Here is a 27775-nt window from a genome sequence, read left to right as displayed (position 1 = left end):
TCACCGCGTTAATGCTTGTACTTAAAAATGAGTCCAATTACGTCGCTTTTATAACTGACAATATTATTGATTTCTAAAAATCTGCTTTAAAGTTCAAACGTTTTTTATAGGTTCTATAAATAACCTAGAGTGTTTAACTTGTGGCCTATAAAATTTCTTTTTACGTTTGTGCTTTATAAGAGACTTTACTATATACTAGGTGTACTTTAATTCTTTCCTATGGAACCGGAAATTTGAACGTGCATATAAACTTTAATTGAACGGCTTAAGAATATTTTAATTTGATGATAAAATTATTCGAAAATCGATTTTTCATGTGCTATTAATCATTAAACGACGAATTCCGATGATTCTGAATTAAAAGTAGAAACTGTGAAATTGCATTCTTTGATAATAATTCATGAAAATGATACTGGTGCAGATAGGAACAGTGGAAAAAGTAATATTTTCGTTGGCTTTCAGTATCTTGAAAAAAACATATTCCGCAAAAATAACAAATGTTATAACTGGCGGGAAAAAACTTTCATTCATTCTTGTATATCAATGGACAATCAAAGTGTGAGTGAACAAAACCCAATTTAGTGAAACGGTAAATTACAGTTATCGGTATCTAAAATCAGCATCTATTGTCTGCTCGATTTCACGACTTTATCTTCGCGCCGGCTTTCAGCGGCTGATTTATCGAGCCAGCAACGGGTATTTTTCGCTAAGGATCGATGAATTTAATGAAGTTTTGGAAAATAAATGTAAAGGCCGGGCGCGTCGAACGAGCTCCGTTATCGTGGCGCAACATGTTTGCCCAGGTATCAAAACACACGGCGCGAAAGTGCTCCGCGATGCGAAAGAAATATTTTTCGACAAAAATATCTATAAAGGCTCGCTTGTCAGGAGTCAAACGTCAAAAGTCTAAATTAAATATTGAACGGTCGCGCAGCGCAGTCGGGCCGCAGGACCACATGCACGGCCGCACACGCGCGATCGAGGACGACGCCGCATGCAAGTGCAGCAGCAATATTCGTCGGGCGAGCGCGAGGCGTAAACAGCGCGCTCGGAAGCCATGCTTATTGGGATTATCCACAAATTTGATCAGTCGATGAATTCTCATTAATTTGCGTTGCAGCGTCGCTTGTGCGTCGCGCCCCCGGTACACGCGTACACGCACACACACACGCACAGGGGGGGGGGGGGCATAAAATCAATCTACCCTTGGTCGTGCGATAATGGCCAAAGACCGTGAGCAATTATAAAGGCCGCACGGAGCGCGTGGCTTTGGTCCGTGCCACCCAAAAACGAAAAACCAAAAAAAAAAAAACGAGGAAAAAACGAGGTAATCGAGCGAGGAATTTTCATAAGCACGTCGCTTCGCTGCCGAGGCTTTACCAGGCCGCACACAAACACAGAGTACTCTGCGTATCGCGTTAACTCGTTCCATAGAAAATAAGTCAGGAAAATATTTCTCTACGCCGCGTTCGCGCGCAGACTTTACATAAACTTGCACGTGTATAATACGTATACATAGCAATGGGACACACACAGGCACAAAACCAGTGCACCGAGCCAGCAGCAGCAGCAGCCCGCCGTGTTACATTATACACATAGCCGCGCGACGACTGCGGCGGCGACCAAGATGAACAGTCGCTAATGCGCTTTTGCTCACCCTTGCGAAAATAAAGCTAAAACACGTATGGCTGTGTGTGTGTGTGTGCGGGCCCACGACTCGCCTAGTTGGACTCGCTATATAACGTACGTGCGAGGCGCATATAATATATCCCCCCTGACAAAATAAAAGCGAGCTGCAGTGTGCACACGAGCTTTTTTCCTCGGCTCCTCTCTCTACTGCAGCTCGAGCTGCTGCTGCTGCTTCTAGCTGCTGGTGTTGCCTAGCGCACGGCTGGTGTACCTATTGGAGCAACGGCGGCGCATCGCGCACAGCTAAGCGCTTTTCAGTTCTCTCTCTCCCTCTCTCTCGTCCGTTTTCTACTTTTCTTCTATTACTTGGCCCAGCTGTCGCGCAACAAAGCTTCGGAGCTGTGAATGGAGAAAAATCTGCTTGCAGCAGCGAAAAAAATAAATAAAAACAAGGCCGCGCGCAGGCGAGTAAGTACGTTGCCAGCCAAGTGCTAGAAAAAGCTCCGCAGCTACGACTTGCAGCGAGTCCTGAAAATGTATACATCGCTGCTGCTGCTATATACGCGTATATAGCCTCGAGAGCTCGAGAGCAAGAAAACAGACTCTTAGTCTATCAAACCAAAGATGCTTCCCCGTGTACTTACGTGTGTATATATACAGTATGTAGTAGGTGCTCCCGTGCGCGCACGTACACTATCGCATATCGCAGCAAACACTACGCGCGCCCGAGTATAAGTTTCTCGCTTGCCGCTCTATGCTTCTGGGTGTGCAGCTCGGCGTACACTTACCTAGCCTAGATCCGCGCGCGAGCACAAAAACGAGAGAAAGGTCTAGAGTCATCTAAAAGAAATGTTATCCTGCATAAATGCAGCGGCAGCAGCAGCGGTGGCGAGAATATACAAACGAACGTAAGGAAAAAGTCGAGCCGCGGCTCTGCGTCGCAATGTTGCTTTCTGTATGAGTATACGGAGGCATGATGAAACTTTCGTCATAGAGGAGAGAGACACACGCGCGCGCGTCGAGCTAACAAGCTTTGCTTAATTCATTGAAAATTAAACGGCATGTTTTTGTGTTACTTTAACTTTCTTCAACTCGCGCCAACTGTCTCGCGTCGCGCGTAAAAACGCCGCACAGAGATGCGTACGCGTATTTATTCTAATTTTGCCGCGGAAAGCTGCGACTTTTCTGAAACGCGAGAAGCGCGCGGGATGCTCGTTATAAATGAAAAAAATTATTTCAATTCTACCGACGCGCGTTGACGAACATTTTGTCAGTGCGAGCGCGCGTGGACGCGTTTCGCGACCCAAAGCTCGGGCTCGATATTTCATCCAGCGTTAAAAAAAAAAAAAAAGAAGGGAAGAAAATTCACCCTGAGCATTACGAAAGTTCTACACTTTCCAAAGAAATGCAATTCCCCTCTTGCCGAGGAAGAAAAAAAATGTTTTATGAGTCGTATGAATATTGCTCTTGGCTCGGTAACAATTGCACTTACTTGAGCGAGGAGCAACAGTTTTATACGCTACAATAGATTGTTTTTATCAGTCGTTCCGCACTCACTGAAATGCACCGCGAGTCGCTGAGCTTACCGTTACACACTTCTCTCTCGCAGTAATTATGCAAATTCAAGAAGTGCCCGACTCGAGTAAATATAATGCCTTAAAAACGAAAGCCGAATCGTTCGGAGGCCGCAGACGTAAAAGTTATTAGGCGCAGCTAAAATTACGGAAACAAGGTCGAATAGGTGACTAAATTAGGAGTGCACTGTAAATAAATAAAGATGTGTACTTACGCTCTGTCGGAGGCCAGAAAGCAGTTGCCCGTGAAGGAGCAATTGCTGAGCGTGCAGGACTCCTTGGGCGCTATGTCGTCGGTCATCTCGTAGGTGAGATTGAAGCCGTAGACGTCGAGCAGTCGATCGAGGACCCGCACGTGATTGCCCTCAAGCCGCTCGAGGCGAAAGTCCACGAGGAGGTAGGGCCGGTAGGTGCGCACCGTGCCGATCTCGAAGACGCCGGCCTCGTCGATCTCGCGCAGCAGCGCGCCCCCGAAGTTGGTCGCCTCGTTCTCGTAGTAGGCGTACTCGTGGAAGCGCAGGCCCCGAAAGGCGTAGAGCTGCGTGAGGTAGACGACGATCGAGGCGTTGGGCCGGTCGGCCAGGTCCGAGGCGTCGAGCAGCCAGCGGCACTGGATCGGCGTCGAGAACTGGCCCGGGAAGTTGGGCGTCGACAGGACTCCGCGTCGAGCCGTGAGGTGGCCCCCGCACGATTCGCCGCCGCCGACGTTGTCGCTCGTTGTCGTCGTCGTCGTCTGTGTCTCGCTCTGGCTCGACGCCGCCGTAGCCTCGGGCCGCTGGAGCAGCAGCAGCAGCAGCGACATCGTCATCGAGACAAGCAGCCGTTCCCGTGCGCTGGCTCTGCAGCCAACCAACTGTGCGCGCGGTCGTAAATCAAACCGAGCGAGGAGATTTATTATTAATTTTTTTTCCAAGCGAACAGTTTTCAAAGTTACGTTTCAAACATTTTCACCCACTGATACAGCAGCGAGAGAAAAAAAAAGAGAGCTGCGAAGATGGAATTTTCCGAGCCGCAAGCTCGTGTGTGTTGGTTGGGGGAACATATACACGCATTGTATTGCTCGACTCGAGCGCGGATGGGCTTACGACTTACTCTCGCGTTTTACGTTCGCGTTACTTCCGCTCTTTATGTTAATACATATTCAGATCGAACTCGCGTCGTTCGGGAGTCGGGCCGCAGAGTTCGTTGATTCTCCGGTTAAGAGCTTGCGCGCATAAAGTTCGTCGCTCGTTGTCGCGGTTGGGTACACGACGACGTGTAAACATTGTTTTGGCGCGCAATCCGTCAAGTCGCAGACGTAGTAGCATTGAGCGAGCGCCAAAACGGCGGTCGGTCAATCTTTTATTTACGAAAGAATTGATACACGTGGCAGGGAATGTTGCTGGGCGGGGCTTCCTCCCTTGTAGCTCCGACTCTCCGATAGCGTAATCACACTGGGGATTTGCGTATAGTTGCACGATGCACATATATAGTTGCTGCGCTGTAGCGTCGCTGCTGAGTTCACGTGAACGCGAACGTTGGACGAATAATCCCGTGGACTTTTCGACGGCAGATATCAAAATAATAAAGCTCGGATATGTCAGTTATTCGTTATTGGTACTGTTGTTGTAACGATGCACTCCAGCTTCTATCTCGCGAGGTCCTAATTATTGCTTTGGGGTCATTAAAATAGGCGATGCTCGAACGAGAAAGATGAAAGGTTAATCGCTCGATGAAATTGTACGAGCGTACAATTTTGATTAGAGTAAATGATAATGCAAAGCCGATTTCAAATGCGTCGCGCATCGGTAGCGTGCAAAGAATGCGCGCGACGAGCAAATTTAGAGAAAAAATAGCTAGAGTATTCGTCGCGGACAGGGAGGGTATATATAGGGAAGCAGGCGTGCGTGTGCTGGTATGAAAAACGGCTGAGCTGATTAAAATGGGCAAACAGAAATTACGAGAAACTGAGTCATTGTCAGAAACAAACCAACAACGATAAACCAGTGGCACAAAGCTTGCCATTCTCTCTCTCTCTCTCTCGCTGCAGCTCTTTCTCTCTTTCTCTCTCTCACTCGGGTACATCTCTATACATATAAATAAATATATAGCCGCGTCGGTGCTGTGTGCGTGTATTTCCCCTCTCTCTTAAGCGCAGTCGGGCTTAACAAAGCCAGCGTTTACATGGCACGTTATTCCAATTGCATGCCTGCGCTCACGCGCGTACCGTATACACTTCTCTCTCTCTCTCTATCCAGCATGTTTTGTATATAAGCGAGGTAGAGGTGTGCACTAGGGCTTTGTTGTTGCTCTGAAATCTAAAACGGTGGGCCGCCTGCAGAAGAGTCCTAGGCGACGCACGGGCACGAGTACTGCACGCACGACGGCGGCTGCTGCAACCGCCTCTCTCTCTCTCTCTCTCTCTGTGACCACCGGACGCCCGCTCGACGCTCGCAGACCTTTATCACGTAATATAATGTACATGCATATAGGCTAGGCGCGCGCGCGCGCGGCTGAATGCGCCCCGTTAACGTATAGATACTATATAATATTATATATAGGCGCCGTGTGTATGGTAGTGCGTGTCGTCGGCCCTTGTCTCCAGCTTCTTGCCAATTAATTCGATTTTTCTAACCTTGATTAATAATGCAATTATTTGCCGCTTGCTACGTCCGCTGCGCGTCGTATTCATATTTACGCGCCCATGTAGCTGCGTTATAGCACTCGCGCGCGCAAACACAGTATAGTATATATATAGGCTGCAGCAGGTAAAGCTCGAGCACATCCGTGTGCCCGCACACATCGATACACACGCTGCACAGGTATTTGTATTATAAGAGGGGTGATTAATATTATGCAAACGATGCGTGACTGCTTGACGAGCTCGTTACGAATCGCGATTATTCCGCAGGCGATGCGAGTACTACGAGCGCACCTCTATGTGTGTTGTGTATCGCACATATACACGCGCACACTAATCAAATTTATATATATAATAATGTATGAAGCTCTCGTGTGCCGAGCATTCATTTATGCATGTTAGTACAGGTCCTTGCTCGCACTTGTGCTACTGCTACCTATACGTATAGTACACGTATGTACGTGGCAGTGTTTATATGCAAACGCGTCTGAGCTTATTAAATTTTACACCTCGATTCCTTGAGTGAAATTAATCACTTGATCGGTTGCGCGCCCGATGTTTGCCCGCACACACACACACACTTCCTCTGTGCGTTGTGTATCCTTATATAAATTGTAGAGATACGCCCTGCCCCCCCCCCCCCTGCGGCTATACACTGCCTCGAAAAGCCTAAATGATTCGAATTCGCTGGATTAGACGCAATTATAGATTATACAGTGTGTACGTATGTATATTGGGCGCCCGTGACTTATCGTGCGCTCGCGCGTGCTGCGGTCGCGGCCCGCTGTACGCTACGCTAGATCTGTATTTCAAATCGAAATTATATTTCTGGCGATCGTCCTCGCTTTCGACAGTCGTCCCGCGTGACGCCGTGCAGCGCGCGAATAGCACAACATTATCATCTCTCTACGATCACGAGTACTTTCTATTTGTAATTTCAGATGATTGAAAGCTAGATCTCATATAATCTCAGGCAAATTATATTAATCAATGTTCGAAATTCATAAAAGCCGAATGTATTCTATCGGCGATAATATACCTACATTGGAAGTTGGAATATCGATTGCTTTTTGAACAACGAGTCGAACAATGCTTAAATCTTATTAAAGTTATTGGATTGTTTTCGAATGTTATTAAACACTTGAATACCCGATACATTTCTAAAAAGGCGTTCTATCGAATAAAATCATAATATGTATTATAAAATATGATAGATTTGATAATTCTCTTTACAAGTCAAATGATTTTTTACTCGAATTTTCCAAAAAATAAAAAAAAAAATGAAAATTGAAATGGGGAAACATTTTGCGCCTTTTAAAAAGTTACTAACCTGACGCAAATTCTCAACATAATAGCCAAATAGCCAAAAAAAAAAAAAAACATTCAAAATGTTTCTAAAAAATTACCATTAATCATCTTCTTTTTAGAGATCTTGCTGTTACAATTATATCCAAATAATTTAATCTGAAATTTTTTTTAATTGAAATATTTTAATTTAATCATGTTATTTCAAAAAATTGAGTTGAGTTTTCAACCACATTATATGTGAGTGGAAGTCAAAAGTAATGTACATATGTACTGCCATAGCATGCTGCATTTTAAGCATTGACCGCTAGATGGCGAGTTCATTTATCTGTAAATCTGCAAGTGGCAAAATCAAAATAAATGTATAAGTAAAATACTATAATTTACACATGTTTGTCTTATTTTTAATTGACATTTTTGCATATGAATTACTTTTTATATCATAATTATTACTTATTACGTTAATAGCTGCTACCTGGCTAAACCAATTAGTAATTGTATACTGCTCCACAACAAAGACATAGTATAAAACTAAAACTAAACAAACTATGATCATAAAAGATTGATAACATCGTAACATTTGCGGTTGTATGTCTAGTTCTATAACCTGTTCATGTTCAAGAAAATTTTTTGTTGGATTTTTTGTTCGAGCATCTCTACCAGGGTAACGATGATACAAACTATTTATAACGATGCCGAGCTACACATGAAAATAAATATCGTTACTCGAATCAGAAAGCGTATCGACGAGACCCTTGTTACAGTATAATGAGTGAGAAACTACCCAAAAAAAGGACAAGTAGTACGGCGGTCGGTCGAAAATCAATATTAATTGAGCTTGTAAGTGAGATATGTCGAGGTTTTGTAAGTAGCTGGAAAGTTGGCGTGACGGGGCGTGGCAGCAATAGCAGCAGCAGCAGCAGCAGCGGCAGTAGCAGCCGCGGTGGCTGTGCAGCAGTAGCGGCTGTAGCGGCAGCAGCACGTCCAGCCGCTATTCGAGAGAAATAAGCGGAAAGCGAGCTAGAGCGAAAGAATAGTGTGCGCGCGCGAGTACGGCTACATTGATATATTTCGCAGGTAAACGCGCGTGGACTACTCGAGCGTATTATACCGTGGCGTACAGACCGCGAGTATACGACGCCGGTGCCGAGTCGTCGTCGTCGTCGTTTCCCTCCCTTCCCCCGCAAGCTCCGCGCCTAGTAGTAGTAGTAGTAGTAGTACTGCCGCAGCAGTAGTGCAGCCCTGCGAATATTGTGTCAAGCGACAATTTATTCGCAAAAGGGAGTCATTTTTTTTCGCCGAGTTTTTCCTTGCGGAAGCCTGCCTGCCTACTTGCGTGCCTCCGCCGACGCTCCCGACACTCGGCATGTCGAGAGAAAATAGAGCTCTGCTCGCACGCACCATCCTAGTCGTCGTCGTTCTCCTCGTTCTTGTCGTTCTTCGTGACGTTTGCTTTTACAAGAAGCGAAGTTGGACGCCCCCTCCTCCTCTCTGGCTTTCCTTTTTCTTTCTCTCTCTTCCTCTCTCTCTCTCTTTCTCTTTCTTTCTCACTCAGTCACTCCTTGTTGCCGCGGCGCTGCGCGTTGAATTCGCCATGAAAAACTTTGTCGCTCTTATGTACTGCTGCAGCAGCCACTTGGAAGGTCAACAACGTTTTTAATTGAATTTTTTCGAATCATCCAGAGCTCGCGCGCACCCTTTTCGGTCACTTTATGAACAATTCCTATTTGAGTAAACGACGTCTTATTTTCTCGTAAACCAACACCACTCGTCGTGTTACAAAAAACGTAAATACTCGAAAACGTTCTCACTTTGAGTTTACTCTGACATAAGACCTAAAAAATCAGATCGAATTATTATTGTGCCGACGCTCGACACTTGTTTGATTGTTAGCAGATTGAATTATCCAATTCTTATGAAATATCATGACTCTGAATTTTTTATACTAAACAATTTAATGTTTCACGTCAAATCATGTCATAAACAAAGTGTCAAGAGCTTTCAAGGAATAATTTTGCTGGACAAAATAAAGTCTTATTACAGTAGCATGTGAATATAAAGTTCGGCAGTGTCTGAGCTCGTGTAATATATGAAAAAAGAAATTGACGAAAAACGGAGACGAAGAAGCAAATCTAATATGTTCAATATATAAAATTCCAAGTTGACAATATGAGAAGACTTCATCAGGCCATGTCACGGCGGTCTATTTGAGAAAGTTGAATTTAATTTGACTTTGGCTTTTTATGAGAACATATAATATGACTCGATCACAAAGTGATTGGAGCATGGTTTTGCTCATTGAAAATTCTTGCGCGCACAAATATATACCGCCATGTACAGAGCGCGCGTATACAGAGCTGAGCCGCGCGGCCAGGAGAAACGAACATAAAGAAATAAAACGATAGCGAGACAAGATTTTTGCATGATGAATTTTCGCTCCGACGAATCCAATTTCCCAGATGGGGTTACTTAAAGCGCGATTTTCAAAGCGAAACCGCTGATTCGGGGGACAGCGAAGAGATCGAGCGAGGGATAGACAGAGAGAGAGAGAGAGAGGAAGAGATTCTCGTCGCTTAGGTATAGTCCTCCGCCCCCGTATAAAGGCACTCCCGGGGGCGAGGGTAGCGGAGCGTTTGCGGCTCCAATGCAGCTGACTTCCTGATTGAGGGTTATCGACGAACTGAGATATTGTTGTCAGCTGTATGTATACCGTGAAGCTATATAGAGCGCGTCCAAAGCGGGATGGGGTGGTGGTGCTGGTGGATCGAGGAGGATACGACCATGCACCCCCGTGTGTAAGAGTCGCGTCGCCAAACATTTCGGAGTCGAGTCAAACATTCAGGAGTCTCGTCGCGTATGGCATACGTACTACTAAGCTCATCGCTATTATAAGCACGTAAATCGATCGAATCGAGCGTTTGGCTCGTTGATATTGTCGCGCGCGTACTGCAAACTGTAATGGGTGAGAAGCAGCAGCGGCAGCGTACGGGCCGCGATCAAATCCAGGCGATTATGCGATATATAGCTCGCAGTCGGAGTCGGAGAGAGCTTTGTAAACACACGGTAGCAACTTTGGTTTGTGGATACTAAATATAATCATAATCAATTAGCACGAGGCTATAGTATTCTCAGTGTAGCTCCTCGCACTGCTGCTGCTGCTGCTGCTGCTGATACTGTGCTACCGACTCTGCTATATGAATAATGTAAAATAAGCCTCGGGTTTCTTCTCATTACTGCGCGCGCCGTGGCTCGTGCTCTGCTCTGCTCTCTGTGCATCCGAACGTCGAGAGTATAAAGCGAGCAAAGCTACACACACACATACACGCACGAAGAGCTTCACACTGCTGCTGCTGCTGCTGCTGCTGCTGCTTTTGCTGCTGCTGTGGCCTGTCCGACCGACTATATACTACACATACATGTATACGAAATGCGCAGCGGCGCAGCATTATGTGTGTACCATTCGTAATTTAGAATTTGCATTTATGCCCGCCGCGCTATAATAGCTATGCATATGTAGCCCTACACCCTTTCAATTATCTATTCAAATACAGTTACGCCACTGACAAGCTCCGTGTCACGAGAGAGAAAGAGAGAGAGAGAGTATTGATTCGTACAAGGACCTTTTGAACGCAACCGGCTCGCTTACGATCATCCTTCAATTAAACTGCGCGAATCGAAGATAATTTGTGGTTCGTCACGGCGCGGCTCGAGCTCTCCAGCTACATATCCATATATATAGAACCAACTCTCGAGCTCTTACATGCATTTGTATTCTTACTGGCTCGCTCGAGGGCTTTTTCAACGGCAACAGCTGCGTTGAAAAATGAGCAATGCGAATCCTCCGAGAGAGAGAGAGAGAGAAAGAGAAAGAGCTGTAATATCGAGCGGATGATTGGATTTTTGCCGGCTCTCTGCAGAGGCGGGGCAGCCTAGCCTACAGATGCTGCTGCTGCTGCTGCTGCTGCGGCGGTGCAGCAGTGGCTATGCTGCGGCCGCGTGCAGCAGGCCGAGCAGCTCGAGAGCAGAGCAAGAAGTACGACCGAAGGAGCTCGAAAGCAATGAAAACCGCCCGCACCCCCGCGCGCGCGTTAGAATATTGACTGGCAGACCGCAATGAAAGCCGCTAAACTTGGAACATTGACTACTGGACCGCAGTTTAACTATATCGCCTCGAGGGCCAATCCTCCTCGCTCTCTCTCGCTCGCTCGCTCGTGTCGTCAACTCGATTATTAAAAGATTATTTCAGCTAATAGCTAATCTTGACGCCGCCGCTGACACTCGCTTATGCAGTGCAGCGTCAGAGCCGACAGCTAACTGCTTCATCGAATTAGACTCGCTAAGCCGCGGCGCCTGCTTATCTGCTCATGAACTCCTTGTAAACTGCAGCCGGATGATATTGCGGCGCGTGGATCGAACGCGCTGCTCTCTCCCGATTTAAAGCTCGCGCGACAGCTGACGATGATCGGCAAAAAATGCATCCACCCGCAAAAGAAATTGTTCGCTCGAGCCATCCGCAATCGCTCGGATCGTAGCCCGCGTAGATGTACAGCGAAACGAGAATAATTTCGAGTTCGTTTTAAAAGTTTCTTGCCGCTTTAATTCGCTGTACATGACAGTTCGGTCAGGTTAATTCACATGGATTTTCGGGGGAGAGAGAGAGAGTGAAAATTATTCTTCATGAACCTTCAAATAGCAAGTGGCTCTTACCTCTACAAATAGTTATTTAACGCAAAAGCTGTAGCGCATTAAACTTTTCTTTGAAATGCGCACCCAGAAATAAACGTACTGTTAAGAAACATACATATTTATAACCGGAATATAACTTTCACCGCAAACGAATTTTCATCCCAAATTTTATCCTTTGAAATGTATTCTCGCTGAAAATTATAGTGAGAGAGAGAGAGAGAGAGAACATTTTGCAAGTGCTAAAAGGTCTCATTCTAAAATAGAGAACATCACACGCAGATTTAGTTGTGCTTTCAAAAAAACTATTACGTATAACGTATAACATTTATTTTTATTGTCATCATTATTTTTATTATTTAAATTTTATTTTGAAATAATATTATAATTGCATGAGAATGGACATGGCTTTATAGTCCACACATCTGCAACAGAAAATGCAAAGTTGCCCGACGAGTTTCATAAAATTATATCCATTTGAAAAGTTGAAAAAAGTTTTCCCCTATGAGTTTTCCCGATTTTTAATAAAGTAATATATCTTTCCTTGGATGATATCATTGCCACAGGGACCACATGTGCGACGCAGTCAGCGGAGCGAAATGACCTGCAACTATGATTGAAGATAATGCAGCTTTATGCTTCAAATGTGTATAAATGCGCACGCGAGCACAATTTAGAACTACAAATTCATGAAGCATGAAGTAATAAAGTGAACATTTAATGACAATCAGACAGTGGCGTGGCTGCGCGTTAAAATACACCTGCGCATCATCGTGTATATATATATATAACTGTATGTATATGCAAAAGAACATGTTTTACGTGAACGATCGTGAATGGTGTCGATTCAATTCGAGCCAAAGTGTCACGGACCGATCGTACCGAATTCTGTACACGCAATAACCGTACAAGGATGTTTATTTCAGCTTTAAAATTTCATTAAAAAATAGCTCACTCCTGACGCGGCCTCGGCAAGAAGTTTGCGGTTTCTATTCGCGTATATACGTTCCGCAGATACATGCAAAAAGTTCTTATTTCTCTCGGGCGTGCGCGGCGCCTCCGCTACTACTGCTGCTGCTGCTGCTGCTGCTGCTGCACTGCATATAAGCCCCTTGCTCCGCGCGTTCCTCCTTTTGTTTTTCATATGTAAGCGATGCAAGTCATGCTGGTCGTATCGGTGGTTCGCATTTGGTTGCTCGAGTAGCGGTCGTGAGGTAGACAATATAAATGCATAATATATATGTATAGAGAGAGAGAGGGTGAAGAGAGAAGAGTTTCACAGGCCGTACCGTACGCGCAGTTGCCCAAACCAAACAAGCGATAGCTGAAACATCGACTTTCAACTCATACGAGCTTGCAACGCTAAATATTATCTTTGGATAAAATAAACGTTGTAAACTGCATTATCTGCGGATATTTTTTGCATTCAACTTTTTTTCTCAGCATAAGCCGCTGCATGGCTATGCGTCTCTACACTTTAACTAAATTATTCCTTTTGCAATTTTATTTTCAAAAGGAGCTTCGAAATATTATACATATCAATGATGAAACATAAATTGAAAATATAATTACGTTGAATTCAGAAAAAAGCATGATAAACAAGTCATTTTTTGAGAGATAAAAGAATTTCATCAACGTCCATTGCTCATCTGACTCGTGTGACTCTTTTGCCTTTTTAAAATTTCATAGCTAATTTGCGAGGCTATTCGAGGGATTATTAATACCTCCAGGCCAATATCATTATGAATATTATATTCGAAAAATTGATACCGTCCTACATTATTTTTTTTTAAATTATTCGCCACGAAAACGAACTCTCGCGTTGTCGGGTCATTCGAACGTACACTTTTCCAATACGTTTTAATGGTATTATAGAAAAACACTCCTTGAAATGCCGTTTGCACCGAATAAAAATAAAAAAGAGTGGACGAAACTGCACCTGATAAAATTTCGCAGGCAACTTGATGCTTCTAATGCTTAAAAGTTTAAATGTCTTTTTCCCCGCGCTTTTGCATTTAGAGTGTGCATCAGCGTAACGATACTTTCATTCATCGCCCGCGGAATTGACTGCCTTAACATAAAAGAAAATAATTGAAAATTCATTATAAATCGCGTTAGTTCCAAATATTATTATTGAAAAAGTCAACATCTGTCGTGTAGGAAAACAGTACGACCGAAGAATAGCAAAATGTTGACGGGTGAGAAATGATTACGTTCCACTCGGCTCATTTTGCCAAGACTACAGTCATGAGGGCCGCGTGTGGGAAAATCTCTGAGACTCGAATGCGTCTTGAACTTTGTTAAACGTTAATATAATCTGGTAATTTAGAGTCGTTCATCTTACTCGACGCGTGCGCGATACAGCCGCTTCTCTCGCTCTTCTCTCTCTCTCTCTCTCTCTCCTTCTTGTTGGATGTGGTTTTCAAACTTATGACTTGCATTCGTCGGATAGTTTATACATGAAATATTCACATATGCTATAACTCACCCACGCAAACTGACGGACTGACATTTTTTAGAAATTATTTCATCCCCGTAGCGATTCGCCGAAAAAAAAAAGAGATGGAAAAAGTACGAAATAATAAAGTACCTTCACGCGGCAGCGGTGCGGCAGCATAGGCGAGATGAGAACTGCTGCATCTTCTTTTAAAATTCATGCTACTCTATCACGACTTTCTTGTGACATCGTTAAATGCGGTTACATTCGGTCCAATGAAAATTTTATTGTCCCAGCTGATTTTTGCAACAGCTAGTTTATTTCTTCCTTTTTTTCCGTTGCGCTTTGGAACAATTCCAAACATCGGTCTCGGCTGAGTTGAACGAAAAATTATATAAAATATCAAATGAAACGAAAATCCACGTGGCCTTGCTCTGGTGTACACGGGGGGCGCCTACACGCAGAAAAGCAAGCTCGCGTATACTTTTCGGTGCGCGAATAAAACCGATGCATATTCATGTTCGGTATCTCCCTCAACAGATGTTGAAATATTCAAATAAACGTTACGCGCGCGCGCCACGAAAAAGTACTGCTCGCGCGGGCGATCAAAATTAAAAAAGCATATATCGCAGGTAACTTCGTTTCCCATTTAAAATTCCAATGATGCGAAATTAAACCGCATTCAGCAAATTACAAAGAATTTCCACGCGGAATAAATAGTGTGCGCGCCCCGCGCCGACGCTTACAAAGAAGAGGCGAAACAGCAGTCGCAATTTATTCCCGACAAAGGATATTAATTATCAAGTAGTTAATTAATCAATCTTGGAGAGATGTGTATGCTAAACGGCGCCGGATCTGCTCATCGATTTCAGAAATATATACATATAAAGCAAAATCTCTAAGGTCTATAACTGGCCCGTGATGAGCCACCGCTTACATGCATTATGCAAAGCAAACCAGCTCAGCAGCAGCAGCAGCTCGGCTATGGCTCGCGTAGCACAAGCTCGCAGAAAAAAGTTCCGATGAATAGGAAAACGTCAGCCTCTCTCTCTCTCTCTTTTACTGCTACGAGCACTACTGCTATATGCGTCGAGCGCACGGATTTGGAAAAAAAAGTAAACTAGAGATGGAGCTGCTTCATTTCGCTGAGACTGATTGCTCCAGGCCGGCAGATAAAAAGATTTTGAGCAAGCATCTCATTAAATTGCCATTGCCTCCTCTTAATTGGTAGTTCTCAATTGAGCCGGGGCAAAACTTTGCATCGCTCGAGTCTCTTCTTCTTTTGCCGGTGCTGCTTCCGCCTCTGCTTCTTCATCATGCTGCCTCTCTCTCTCTCTCTCTCTCTCCCCCGTCCGACTCGCAATCTTCCAGCCGCACGAGCTGCCTAACGCGTACGTTGCTTCTTCCCCGGTACTGCTGCTGCTGCTGCTGGTCCTGCACTCGACGTAGCCACCACCACCACCGCTTGCTCGCGGCCCTCCATGCAAATTAGATAGCGTATCTTGTATGAAAGTTTTTACTCTCGAGAATTTATAAAACCGAACGGTGTAAGAAGTAGAAGAAAAAAAACCCCATGCCGGCTGCTTAAACACTTTTTTTTACTGCGCTTAAGCATTTTCAGCTGGAACAATTACTACTTCAAATAATGTCTTTCGCGAGATTTCCAATTTTAAGTTTTTTGTTTATAGCTTTATCACGCGCGCGTTAGCGTCTTACGGCCGGGCGACTCGCATCTTGGAATTCAACGGATTAAAAGAATCGAGCATTGTTATTCGAAAGCTTCTTCTTCTTCTTCTTCGTTCACGCTTATTTTTAATTGTATTTCGCTCTTCGATTCTGGCCTCGTGACAATCTCTCGTGGCCTTTTTTTCAAAGTGACATAATGTGGATAATATTTTAAGTATTTTCGCACCCGAAACTTTTTGTTTTTAGAGTACTTCGGGCCTTTAACTAGGTAGTATATTTCAGCAGGGAATGGTAAGCAAAAAGCTTTCCCGAGGAAATTGCTGGACGAGTAACGTGTAAATATTTGACGATATCTTACCCTGGCGTAATACTAAGTTGATTCAAAATGCAATTCACGCTTTAATTTTACACAACATCTCCGTCAGTGTTCCTGAGTGTCATAAATAATCCCACCTACATGTTTGCTTTAATATTTAAATTTTTTAACTCGCTCAATTTTGCAGCCTCAAATTTTTCTGCCCTTTCACCGCCTACTGGGATAATTTAAAAAATGTACTTTTCACGAAATTTTCATATTTTGCTAAGACGCGCGTGCAGCTAATAATTAAAGTTCTCAAAAGTTTTAACTTCAAAAATAAATATTGCTTTATAAGACTCTACTAAAAAGGTAAAACTCCTCTGGCTTGTTCTAGATTCGCTTTCTCGAGTGACAAAAAAAATTTAAAAGACCTTAGAATACATTTACGCAAGTCTGTATCAGCTGACAAGTTTTTTAGAATGCATAAAACCGCTTAAAAAAGATCAACGTAAAAACAGAAAGTTATACACAAAACTTGTTGTGGTGTATTTTTCTCATGTAAACAACTTTTAATAAACTATGTGTAATCTGAAAATGTTCGTTAGTCAATTCCGGTAAATGTCGACTGTAAAGTGAAATTCAACTATAATTAAATGTTGGAGTGGAATTACGCGTCGTTTAGAAAGGGAGAAAGAGGAAGACATTTATTTTATTTTCTATCCAAACGAACAAATGAACTTGATATTCCCTTTGTTGTTGGCGTTTGCTAATATTACTCGTTAATGTGTTTGCCATTATGTTACGTTGTTGTAAGTTTTTGTACTTTGTTATAGTTAGAAATGCGACAGAACAATATAAATAAAAAAATTGTTCGAATTCGTGTGGTATGTTGTGGTGCAACCGCTTTTAGTTTTCTGTGGTGTAGACTACTTTCGTGCTTGACTGAATTTTCTACATTGTAGCCCGAGAAATAATTTTAAAAACGAAAGGAGAATGAGATGTTGCCAAGAACCTTGATTATAAATGTATTGCATTTATTACATTCTCATTCACATGTGGTAAGAATCTTTTTTTTTTTATTTTTTGCACCGCTCCTCATGATACAAGTCAATGCGTAAAAATACTGAAGAAAAGCCATGCTCTTCGTATACATTTTCCGCATTTTCTTCATTATTTTGAGGAAAAATAATGAATACTGCACTTTCGCACTTCCTAATTAAAAGAAAGTGGCGTTGAAAGTACAAAAATATAAGGCTAGTCCAACTGATAAAGACGAAGAAGCAACCAAGAGACTATACATTTTCGGACAATGACGTGCTTTTACTTAAATACGATTTTCAGTTTATTCTCGCTTGTATGTAACGAGCTCAACATTTTGAAATTTTATTAGAAATTAATTTTTTTAATTTCGTTAAAATTAGAGCTGTTCAGATACTAGTTTTCACATAAAATCAACTGCAATGATTGATACTTTAAAATTAATTTCTAAATTTATTTAAGTAGTGAGAGTCAATAACGAGTCCAACGCTGGCCGTATGAGGCAATGAAATGAACAGCTTTGAATGGGATAAATAAAATTAAACCAATAAATTTTACACATTCTTTAAAAACATATACATTTCAAGATATAGTTTAAAACAATCAAATATTTCTATATATATGCACACCAGTACTTAAAATTGCAAAAAAGATCCATAAGACAAATATTTGCTTTTACTTATACAATTATCTTCACTTTGCCACTTACAGATTTACAAATCAAGATACTCGCCATCTAGTAGTGGAGACTCATAGCAGTACTATTTAAAGTGGCTGAAAACTGGTCTAAATTTTTTGAAGCAATTGAATTTTGATTTTTAGATCATTTAAATCGACGCTACTAACGAAAACTAACACTTATCTTTATTAGGCTATAAAAATAAAAAAAATGTTTTTTTGAAAAACAGTTATAACAGCTTTTTTCAATACTCATACAATGGTAATATTTTGTTGTCACGATATTATTAATGTTAAGCATTTCTACCACGGAAATGTTGTTGGATTTATAACATGATTTCTTTAAAATAGTAATTTATAATTATTGAAATATTTTATTCGTCATATGTCTGTCATGCCGTGTAAATTTCAATTTAGACATCTAACTGAAACTTTTAAAATATTTTCCTCGTGTTTAGTATTGAGGTGAACGTAAAAAAAAATATGTATGTCATTGCATACAGAGCAACATAAGGGTTATATGGGTTGCGTACCAGCGGTCTATTTAATAATTTAAACGAACTCGTAATCTGCTGAGAATTGCTGAATTTAGGTTTAAGTAAGAGCTCGCGACGCCATTCAAAGAACTGTATTTTAATACGCGTGAATAGAAAACAGCTGCTGGCCTACTTATAGCCTTTACTCGGTGATTCAATTAACGAGAAAGCGATTTACAGCGACTCGGTTAGGCGAGTTTATCATTTTTCCCAGTAGTTGGAATTCTTCGACGCTGCTGCTCCTTCTGAGCGTATGTGTACTTTTCTGCGAGTCGAGTTGTCGGAAGCTACACGAAACTACCGAGCTCGAGCTTTTGAAGCCTACCAGTGATGCGAAGCTGCGCGAACTACGTCGACGAGCGCAAAGCTCGCTTGAGTCGAATGAATGAGGCTCGCGATGCCGTCTAGCGGAAATATATGCATAAATTCAATGGAGAAAGTAAAATCAAGGGGTCGGAGAAGGAGCGAGAGAATGAGAAGCGATCTCGGTTAATGCTGAAATGTAAAGGCTTGAAAGGTAAACGATCCCGCGACACTAATTAGTACAACCGAACAGTAAGCAACACTTGAACAAAAACACCGTAACAGATGCAAATTCTCCCGGATTGAATGCCGTGAATCGCATCGCAGATGTATTAATTTCAAACTCAAAAGATCAAATTTAAATCGATCATTGCAATTTATATTCCTTTCAGCTGTGACCCTCATTATAAGTTTTCATCGATAGTTCAACGCAGTATTATAGCTTTGACAAACCATAAATAAGAAAAAAATCAAAAATGACCTACGAACTGAGCTTTGACAAACTAGGACCATTAAATAAGTCCGCAATCTTTGCCAGCTGCGCTGAGAAAAAACACCCTCCCAAGTTTTATCGTAGCAAAAAGATTTGAAAGTCCCGAAAAAAACTCGCAAACTCGCAAACATCTTGCGCTAAAATCGAATTTTGCGGCAAAATTACACTTCAATCTGAAATCAATAGAATATGACCGAGAGCTTTCAAAGCAAGTTGTACTGTGTAAAATATTATCGAGCAACGAGAGTATTGGTATCAATGCTTCAGTAAAGTTTATTCTTTAATTAATGAAACTTTCAACGATGAAGTTATTTTTTGACTTTGTGTAAAAAAAATAATTTTTCACGTTGTTGATAAATTTTAGAAAACAATTTTATTTTCATTAATACCGTGTTTTTGACAAATATTATCGAATTGTGATCCTTGCGTATAATTTATCAAGATATTTTACGCCATGCTGATTTAATATCCTCTCAAATGGATTTAAAATTTTTTTTAGAAATTACATGTGAAAAAAAAACAAATATTCATAAAATTAATGAAGTCGAGATAGCAAATCGCAGGATATTATATTATCATTAAAAAAACAACATATTTTGATTAAAAACTCATTGCAATATTCTCTAACGTAGCAGTAATTTAGAAATTAAAGTTCATTTAAATTGGATCTAGCCAGTAAGCTCTAATATCAGAATAAAATGTTTCCGCAACCTAGCCTGCGCGGCGTACGGTTTCATGTTTAATAACGGCATTAATGTCGGATAAATTGAATTTTGATTAAGAGCGAGTCGATCGTTATGTCGTTAGGCGAGCTGGCCAAATGCGACGGAAATAATTTTTCGAAATAAGGGGTCAAAGGCGCGCGGGGACGGCCAAGCTCGAGAGGCTACAACCTCGTCCACGCTCGACTCGACTCGTTCGCTGCGTATAATAACTGGCGCAAAGAAGGAACGCGCGTGAGTCGCCGCCGTCGCGCGAGCGAGAGGTAGTGCACACGAATGCAAATGCAGAATTGATAAATATAATTAGTAGCGAGTGAGAGAGAGAGAACAGAAGTGCACAAAGTTGTGCAATCGGACGTGCTCATCAGGCAGTCGTCGTCGTCGTCGTCGTCGACCCATCCAAGCTCGCACACGTCGCACGCGCGTACGAGCATGCACACATTATAGCGCTGTCGCAAATTAACGAATTCCTATGCTGTATAAGTAGAGCGGACGGTGCGAGAGCCTAGCTGCACTGCACCGAAGTGCGCGACTCGCTGCATATATAATTGCCCGCCCACCGCGACGCTGAGAGACGGAGAGACTGGACGGGGGGGGGGGGGGGGAAANGGGGGGGGGGGGGGGGGGGGGGTAACGAAAAAAAAGGAAAATAAAAAATAAAAAAAATAAGCAATTAAAATGATGCAACCGAGCGATAGAAAACGACGCTATAATTGCTTCTTCGACTGATTGGCCGGCCGGGCTCTGCGTACTACGCATGCCATTTTGCTCGCTCGAGCACACGCGCGTCAATTAAACACAATCTATCATCATTTGGGACTAGAGAGAGAGAGAGAGAGACGCGCGAGAATACGATGGCAAATGGTCAGTCACACCCGAGATCAGTTAGTCTAGAGTTTCGCGTCATTATATAAAGTAATCTCATAAATTCGTCGAGCTCGAGCGCGCGACACGTTCGGAAATTCGGTGGCGGCGGCGGCTCTCTATACATTACACGGGATATTCATGCGCGCGCCGTACTTTGCAGCTGCAGCAGCAGCAAATATGCTCCTCCCGCACACGAGCGGGGGCAAGTTTCGAGGCTCGAGCCGATAAACCGTGCGATGATTATGAAGCTCGCGCGCGGCTGCAGTCACGAGTCGTCAGCCGTGAGTGTGCTTTTGCGAGTGGCGATAATCGAATTCGCCCCATCACGTGGCTCGCTCTCTCTCTCTCTCTCTCTCTCTCTCTCTCTTTCTCTCTCTCTCTCGACTTGTCCAGAAATTTGCCTCCTTCTTAAAGCGCTTGATACATTGAGCTTTAAATAAGTTATTTGTTCGAGTTAGGCTAACTGAATGAGCAAACGCAGCTCTCTGTATATAAGATAATATCATTTATATCAATTTAAGTTAGAAACCATTATCGCCGTTGCACCCCTGCAAGCCGTAATTCACCAAGATTGCCGCGCACTCCGCATCAAATAGCTGCGTAAAATTAATAAATAAGCAGCGTAAACGCATGGAAATTGGATCGTTCCTTTTTTTTTCTTTCTCATTGAACAAAATGAAAAGTCAAATTTTCGCTACATCAAAGTCAGTGAGAGCCACCACGCACGAGTAAATTAATTCTTGAAATATGCATAGCGTTTTGAGTTTTGCGCGTACTTCTCTCTCTCTCTCTCTCTTGCGCGCGAATGCATTTTTCAAGAATTAAGTCTTGGTTTTTGGCGCAGGCAAATAGTCGCGCGCGCATCTGCGATGGGTCATGAAATATTGATAGAGCGAAAAAGAGAGATACAGCGAGGAAGAGAGAGAGAGAGTAACGCCTGGCTGCGTTAGCTTCGCGTGCACACTCTTCATTGGAGTCACGCGGTTTGTATACAAAACTTATAAGCTGATGCGAATGGAGGAGGAGCTCTCCGACTCCGAATGTACACACACATAGCAGCAGCAGCAGCAGCGAGCTCGAATGCGTTTCAAAATGTAAAAAATACAAGTAAATGTCGCGTTGCACGTGCAAATAACAAATCAAAACATTGCAGCAGCTGTGCACATTCTAAAAACACCCCGAGAGTACTCCCCAGACCAATGTATGTAGTAGTGTAGTCGCGCGCGTTTATATAGATGCTATATAGCCTAGCTCGACGTATAGCTATAGCAGCCGATATTCTTTGATGAAACTCTAGACGTTGCGAGAGAGAGAGAGAGCTCGTATTTATACAATTGCTACACATACTTTTAGGATAGAGACTTGGCATATTTACCTCGATGTTTTTCAGTGGAATAAAAAAAAAAAAAAAAATCAAAGGATTGTAAACACGGACTCGCTCGGGCGCTTCATCATCCCATGGCTTGCGAGTAACTGCACTAGAGTAAGCAGCAGCGGCAGCAGCGAGTTTTCAAGGAAAAACGGCGAGGCAAAAAAAGTGAGAGGAATCAAGCCAATGTGGATAGAAAAAAGTTGTATCAACAGCGACAGGCTTAAGAGAGTTGTTGTTTCCAGTTTCGAATGTCACGAGCTGCTACACGGTATAGTTGCTTTACTAGGTGGCTAGGTAGGTAGGTAGGTAGGTAGGTAGGTAGGTAGGTTGCAAGGCAGGTAGCCCCCCGCCGACGCACTAAATGTCACCGCAAACAGTGTGCCCAGTATTAGCTACTTCAAAGCGCTATACGTGTCCAGTCCTAGCGGCTGGCTAACTGGCTGCTGCTGCGTGTGCATAGTACCGCCAGTCCATGTGAGTCTATGTGCGTTTGTGTGTGCGAGAGAGAGAGAGCTATATGCAGGCTTGAAATTCGATTCTCCGAAACCACCCCCATCGCTGCAGGTATCGCAGCGGAAGTTTCATTGTTTCGACGATTGTACGTCACGCTCGCGCGTGTACATGCATATTCTCTGGCCTAGAGAGCCCCGAGAGCTGAGTACATTTGTCTGCGCGCGCGTGTGTGTGTGTGTGTAGCTATATCCGCGACTCTCGTGTATATTGCAGTGGCGACTGTGTTTAGATGCTGCGTAGCAGCAGCAGCACCTATCGTGTCTCGCTATACTCGTTGTACTACGTACCTCCCCGCGTATGTATAGCCGGAGCACAATGCGCGAAATACCAATTCACGGAGACACGGAGACCCGTTTACTTTCGTTATTTCCCAGTCGCACGCATGACGTACGCCAGCCATAGCGTTGTGCTGAAAATGCAGACAGACAGAGCGAGAGAGACGGAGTCGCGCATCGGAGCAAACTTTTCATTCGTTGGCGTGAGCACTGCTGCCTCAGCAGCAGCAGCAGCTGCGTGTATCTCCCTGAGCCAATTGATAAAACCCAATTAATTAGTATCGATAAGAAGTAGCGCGTGTTAGCTGGAGCGCTTTAGCGAGCACGAGCCTCTCGCGCGAACTTTACCCTCAACTATTTTTTCTCTCTGCGCCGATGCTTATACCGCTCTGCCGTTATCCCTTTATCGTGTGTCTACGGCATTGGGGAGAGACCACGACTGTGCGCGCTGCTGTCTATGAGCTTTTGAAAAAGGCCTCGAATATCGGAAAAATCCCGATGATGCATTTTTTTCATCATCAACGATGCTCAAATGCCTGGCAAATATGATAATTTTCGAAATATCATCTCGGTGTACGCACTCGTTTTAATTCACGCACGACGTCGTTCGAAATAATGCAGTCATCAACCTTTCATTGCAAATGCGGGGCAGGGGGGGGGGGCGATTTTTTTTCAAACTGTCAATCACCCAAGTCCGATGAATATATTTAAAATTTACAACGATGCGGGCTGTAAAACTGAGATGTGATGACTTCGATTGTTTATTCTATTGTAAATAAAATATATTGAATGCGGTGCATTGTCAGCTGGAAAATTACAGAATGTTACTTCGACGGTATAAATTATCACTCAACAAAATAAATTCATTCTCGTCCTACGAGCATCGAGCTCTCATTAGTACCATGAAAATATGTAACATCTGCAAGTTCATTTATGACAAATTTTTCTTCCTTTTCCTTGATTTATACATTTTTTATATTTTAAATTTTATTTGCTTTCTTTAACGCGATGAAAAATTATCGTAAAAGGGAAATATCCAGAACCCCTACTTTTCTACCGTATAAATTGAAAAAAAAAAATTTATTTGGAAGTTTTAATTATCTTTAGCTTTGGAATTTTCCATACATAGACCGAGCAAAATAAAATATAAACGTATTTGTATTTTGGCTCAAATATTTATGTAAAAACGTTGGTTTATAGCTATGGTCATTGTTAGTTAATTAGCGTTATAAAATTCCGGGTGTGTTTATTTTCATTACATTTGAATTATGATTAAAAAAAATAATTTGTGTAACTACTGTGAAAGGATGGAGTCAAAAATTTGATTTTTGCAATTAATTTTGTCCAAAATAATTATGAATGAATTATGAACGAAAAAAACCAAGCTCACAGATTAATTAGACGGCTTTCATGTAGTTTCGAGTTTTTATGTTACCGACCTTTTACAACGTACTTTGTATACACTATGATGCATCATTAATTATTAATGTTTCCACTGAAATTCATTCCCTTTTATCGATAAATGTGGAAAAAATTAAGCAAATCATTAAGATCATTGAATTATTTCAATCATTTTGAAAGTCATATTGATGTACAGTTTTAAAATATTTATCGCCTAATAGTATGGGTTTATCATGATCTATTTATTTGAATAACATTATAGGTTATCACTTAGGACTATAAGTAAATGTATAATTCAGAAATATTAACAAGCTACTCTACGAAAGTACATTTATTCAATAATTGTAAACTTTTGATTAGAAACATTTTGCCGCAAAACATAATTCGTACAAAAATGATTCATTTACAAGTTTGATCGAAATCATAATTTAAATCAAGCATAACTGGTTCCCAACAAGTAATACTCATAGAATGTAATCATGTAAATAGGATTGGATGCTAGAAGCGATTGATCAGAAGATGTACGAACAAGTGAGCGCTCACGAATTGATAAAAACTGGCTTTATTCGTGCACATGCAAGTTGTTGCATATCGAGAGAACTAACGCGTTTTCTTATCAATACCGCGGTACAATTGAACTTGCATAAATTTGATGCCGAACAAGTAACTTTCGAAACTTTGTAGAAAGAATCGATCGATGCAAATTTGACAGAAAAATAAAATCGATCGAACGAAAAAGCTTGAAAAGCACGTCGAATAGGAATGTTTTATTAAATTTGCATACATGTATCCCACATTATTTTGACCATATTGACTATTGTGCAAACAATTTTAAGATAAATCTTGGTTGCGATTAATAAACAAGCGTTTATATTACGTAAAACGAATCATACTACTTGCACGTAATAAAAAATGGATTCAAGATAGAAATTAAAATTGTAAACAGATGAAGTTAATTATCAGTCCAGTCCGAGTCTTATTAAAAATATTTTTTTCCGAGAAAATCGGAGCGCTTCTGTGTAATACAGCACAATTGAACGAGAACAAAGTTTAGCGATCTAGCTGGAGAAAGGAAACAGATATATGCATGCAAACAGGTCTTTTGAAATGCAAAATATACCAATGGTCGGGAAATCATGGCATTGGCAGTGATAAATACGTCCCCTGGAACATGTCATCGCAGTTGTTGATCAGCAATGTGATAGAATACGTGCCGCCACTGTCACATAATAATTCCCAACGAGCCGAACTCACGAGTAACGGCTCATCGACGCTCATTCGTACGATCACATTAAAAAAAAAAACCCGCGAAACGGCACAGCTCGCACCACCCACGCTCTCTGGTCGCGCGCGCGAAACACGAGTACAGCTCAAAGGACGAGTGGTTTCAAATACGGAGCCGCGGCCGAGGTAAACAACGCCACATATAAACAAGCGTACTGGGCACCACAGGGCGAAAAGTCAGCGAGATAATAGCTTATGCTACGGGGTTGCACGGGCAGCAGCTATTTTCTATATACTCTGCGGGCGATCCTGCTGCAGTGCTCGGCTGCTCGCGACTGGCGTTGGACATGCAGGCGCACTGGTGGCACATAGAGCGCCCACGACGACTCCCGGTACTTTGCACCGCGCGCAACCGTGCTTGTAGCGCAGCAGCAGCAGCCCCCCGCTCAGCCAACTCGAGGGGGATAGTAGGGATGAGGGAGTACAAGGAATCGCGTGCGAGTTCGCAAGCGACCGCGCGGTCCTCTCTACTCTCGCTCCCTCCGCTCCTCTCGAAGCACATAACATTACAAATTACTGTACAGTCCCAGCTGTATGTGTGCTGTATGGCTTTCGTTGAAGAAATATCAGCAGTCGCGTTATATACAGCGGCACACTTTGCGCCGACAGGTTCACTTTTTCCCTTTTCTTCTCTCTCCCTCTCTCTCTCTCTCGACTCTCTCTTTTTACGGACCTATATTGCTTTTCTATCTCTCGAGCTATAGGTGTCGATGAAGCATCGCTCGTTTATCTTACGGTTTTATCGGGCTCTGATGGTAAGGCGCGCGCGTACCTACACCGAGCAGTAGCTTTGAGCGGCTGATATGCGAGCCGAGAAACAAGTGGCGAGAGCAGCAGCAGCAGCAGTGGCGACTGGCGCCCGGCGGAAATTGGCTCGATTGAAAATTGACTCGCTGCGCTGCGGAGAATCTTCTGCGCTCGTGGATCGCAGCCGGGCCAGTATAAGGTCGAGCGGCTGATTTAAAGTGGCCGCCGCCGCTGCAGCGTCCCCGAACGAGTGGCGAGACTCGCAGGAAATAGCGTCTCTCGTCCTATACAATCCTAAGCACCTTATGTACGTGTGCGCGATCGCTATGTACATCTATACAGCTATAACCGGTCGGCTCATGAAGTATAAAGAGCCCCTCGCACACGTGCTGCACCGCTTATGCTATGTTACGAATAGCTCGAAGATGTGCGCCGCGACGTACCACGCCCGTCAATCTTTCGCCGCCGCCGCCGCCGCACGTGCGATCAATTCTGAAAGCCGAGTACAGGTAATGCATCTCTTGGGGAATCTCTTGTCATCGTGACTTTATCGTCTTTGCCCAGATAAATCGACCAACAAATAATTTTCAAAAAAGACAGATGAAACTTTTCAAGAATGTTTTTCTTTTGTTTCTAGAACGATATTTACTATATACAAAATAATCAATCATTTTCATCGTACTTGTTTATTAGGGTGTCTAAAATTATTTATTTTAAATCCTTCTTAAATGGTCGTATTTATTTATTTTTTTTAATTTTCATAAACTCTAAACAAATTTCAACTTAATCCAAGACTTTCTTAGGGCGCTTCTTATATGCCTAGCCGCGTGCTATTGTTAGTATTGCCACCCTATACACACGAATAGCCTCCACTAACAAGGAGACCACATGAGATGCGGGTCACCAAATGTCCTGAAAATTTTTTTCTGGTCTGCTGGTACCTAGTAATGAAGCCCCCTATGCTTAATTTGATCCAATAGGCCTTAGGTCCTATTTTAAAATTCATTTTCTAATTTTTTGAAAAATCTGTGTGATTTTCTAACTCGTTACAGGACATCTTAGGCGAAAAATTGCATAATGCACAAGTCTTAAAATTAGTCAAAGAATACATTTGAATTTTTCCAGAATTTTTCCTTTCAAAGGTCTCTGAAATTCTTGAGAAAATCGTAAATCGCGTCAAATTTGGGCCTTTGAATATAGGTGATAGCAGGTCTCAAAAATTCTGAAAAAATTCAAATGTATTCTTTAACTAATTCTAAGACTTGTGCATTGTACAATTTTTCGTTTAGGATGTCCTGTTACGAGTTAAAAAAT

At 42.6% G+C, this 27775-nt stretch overlaps 1 protein-coding gene across 1 annotated transcript in view; it reads right to left on the bottom strand.

The window, feature by feature from the left end:
• LOC106653278 (titin) overlaps window positions 1-4005 on the bottom strand; it is a 40106-nt gene extending 36101 nt beyond the window's left edge. Inside the window, exon 1 of the mRNA XM_023460030.1 lies at window positions 3419-4005. Coding sequence (XP_023315798.1) covers window positions 3419-4005 — 587 coding nt within the window. The remainder of the gene's footprint in view (window positions 1-3418) is intronic.
• Window positions 4006-27775: the final 23770 nt, after the last annotated feature.

This window comes from Trichogramma pretiosum, unplaced genomic scaffold (assembly GCF_000599845.2).
Source record: "Trichogramma pretiosum strain Unisexual culture from Peru unplaced genomic scaffold, Tpre_2.0 scaffold60, whole genome shotgun sequence".
Classification (NCBI taxonomy): Eukaryota; Metazoa; Arthropoda; class Insecta; order Hymenoptera; family Trichogrammatidae; genus Trichogramma; species Trichogramma pretiosum.
The sequence above is the reverse complement of the archived record's forward strand: the minus strand, read 5'-3'. Positions and strand labels throughout refer to the sequence as shown.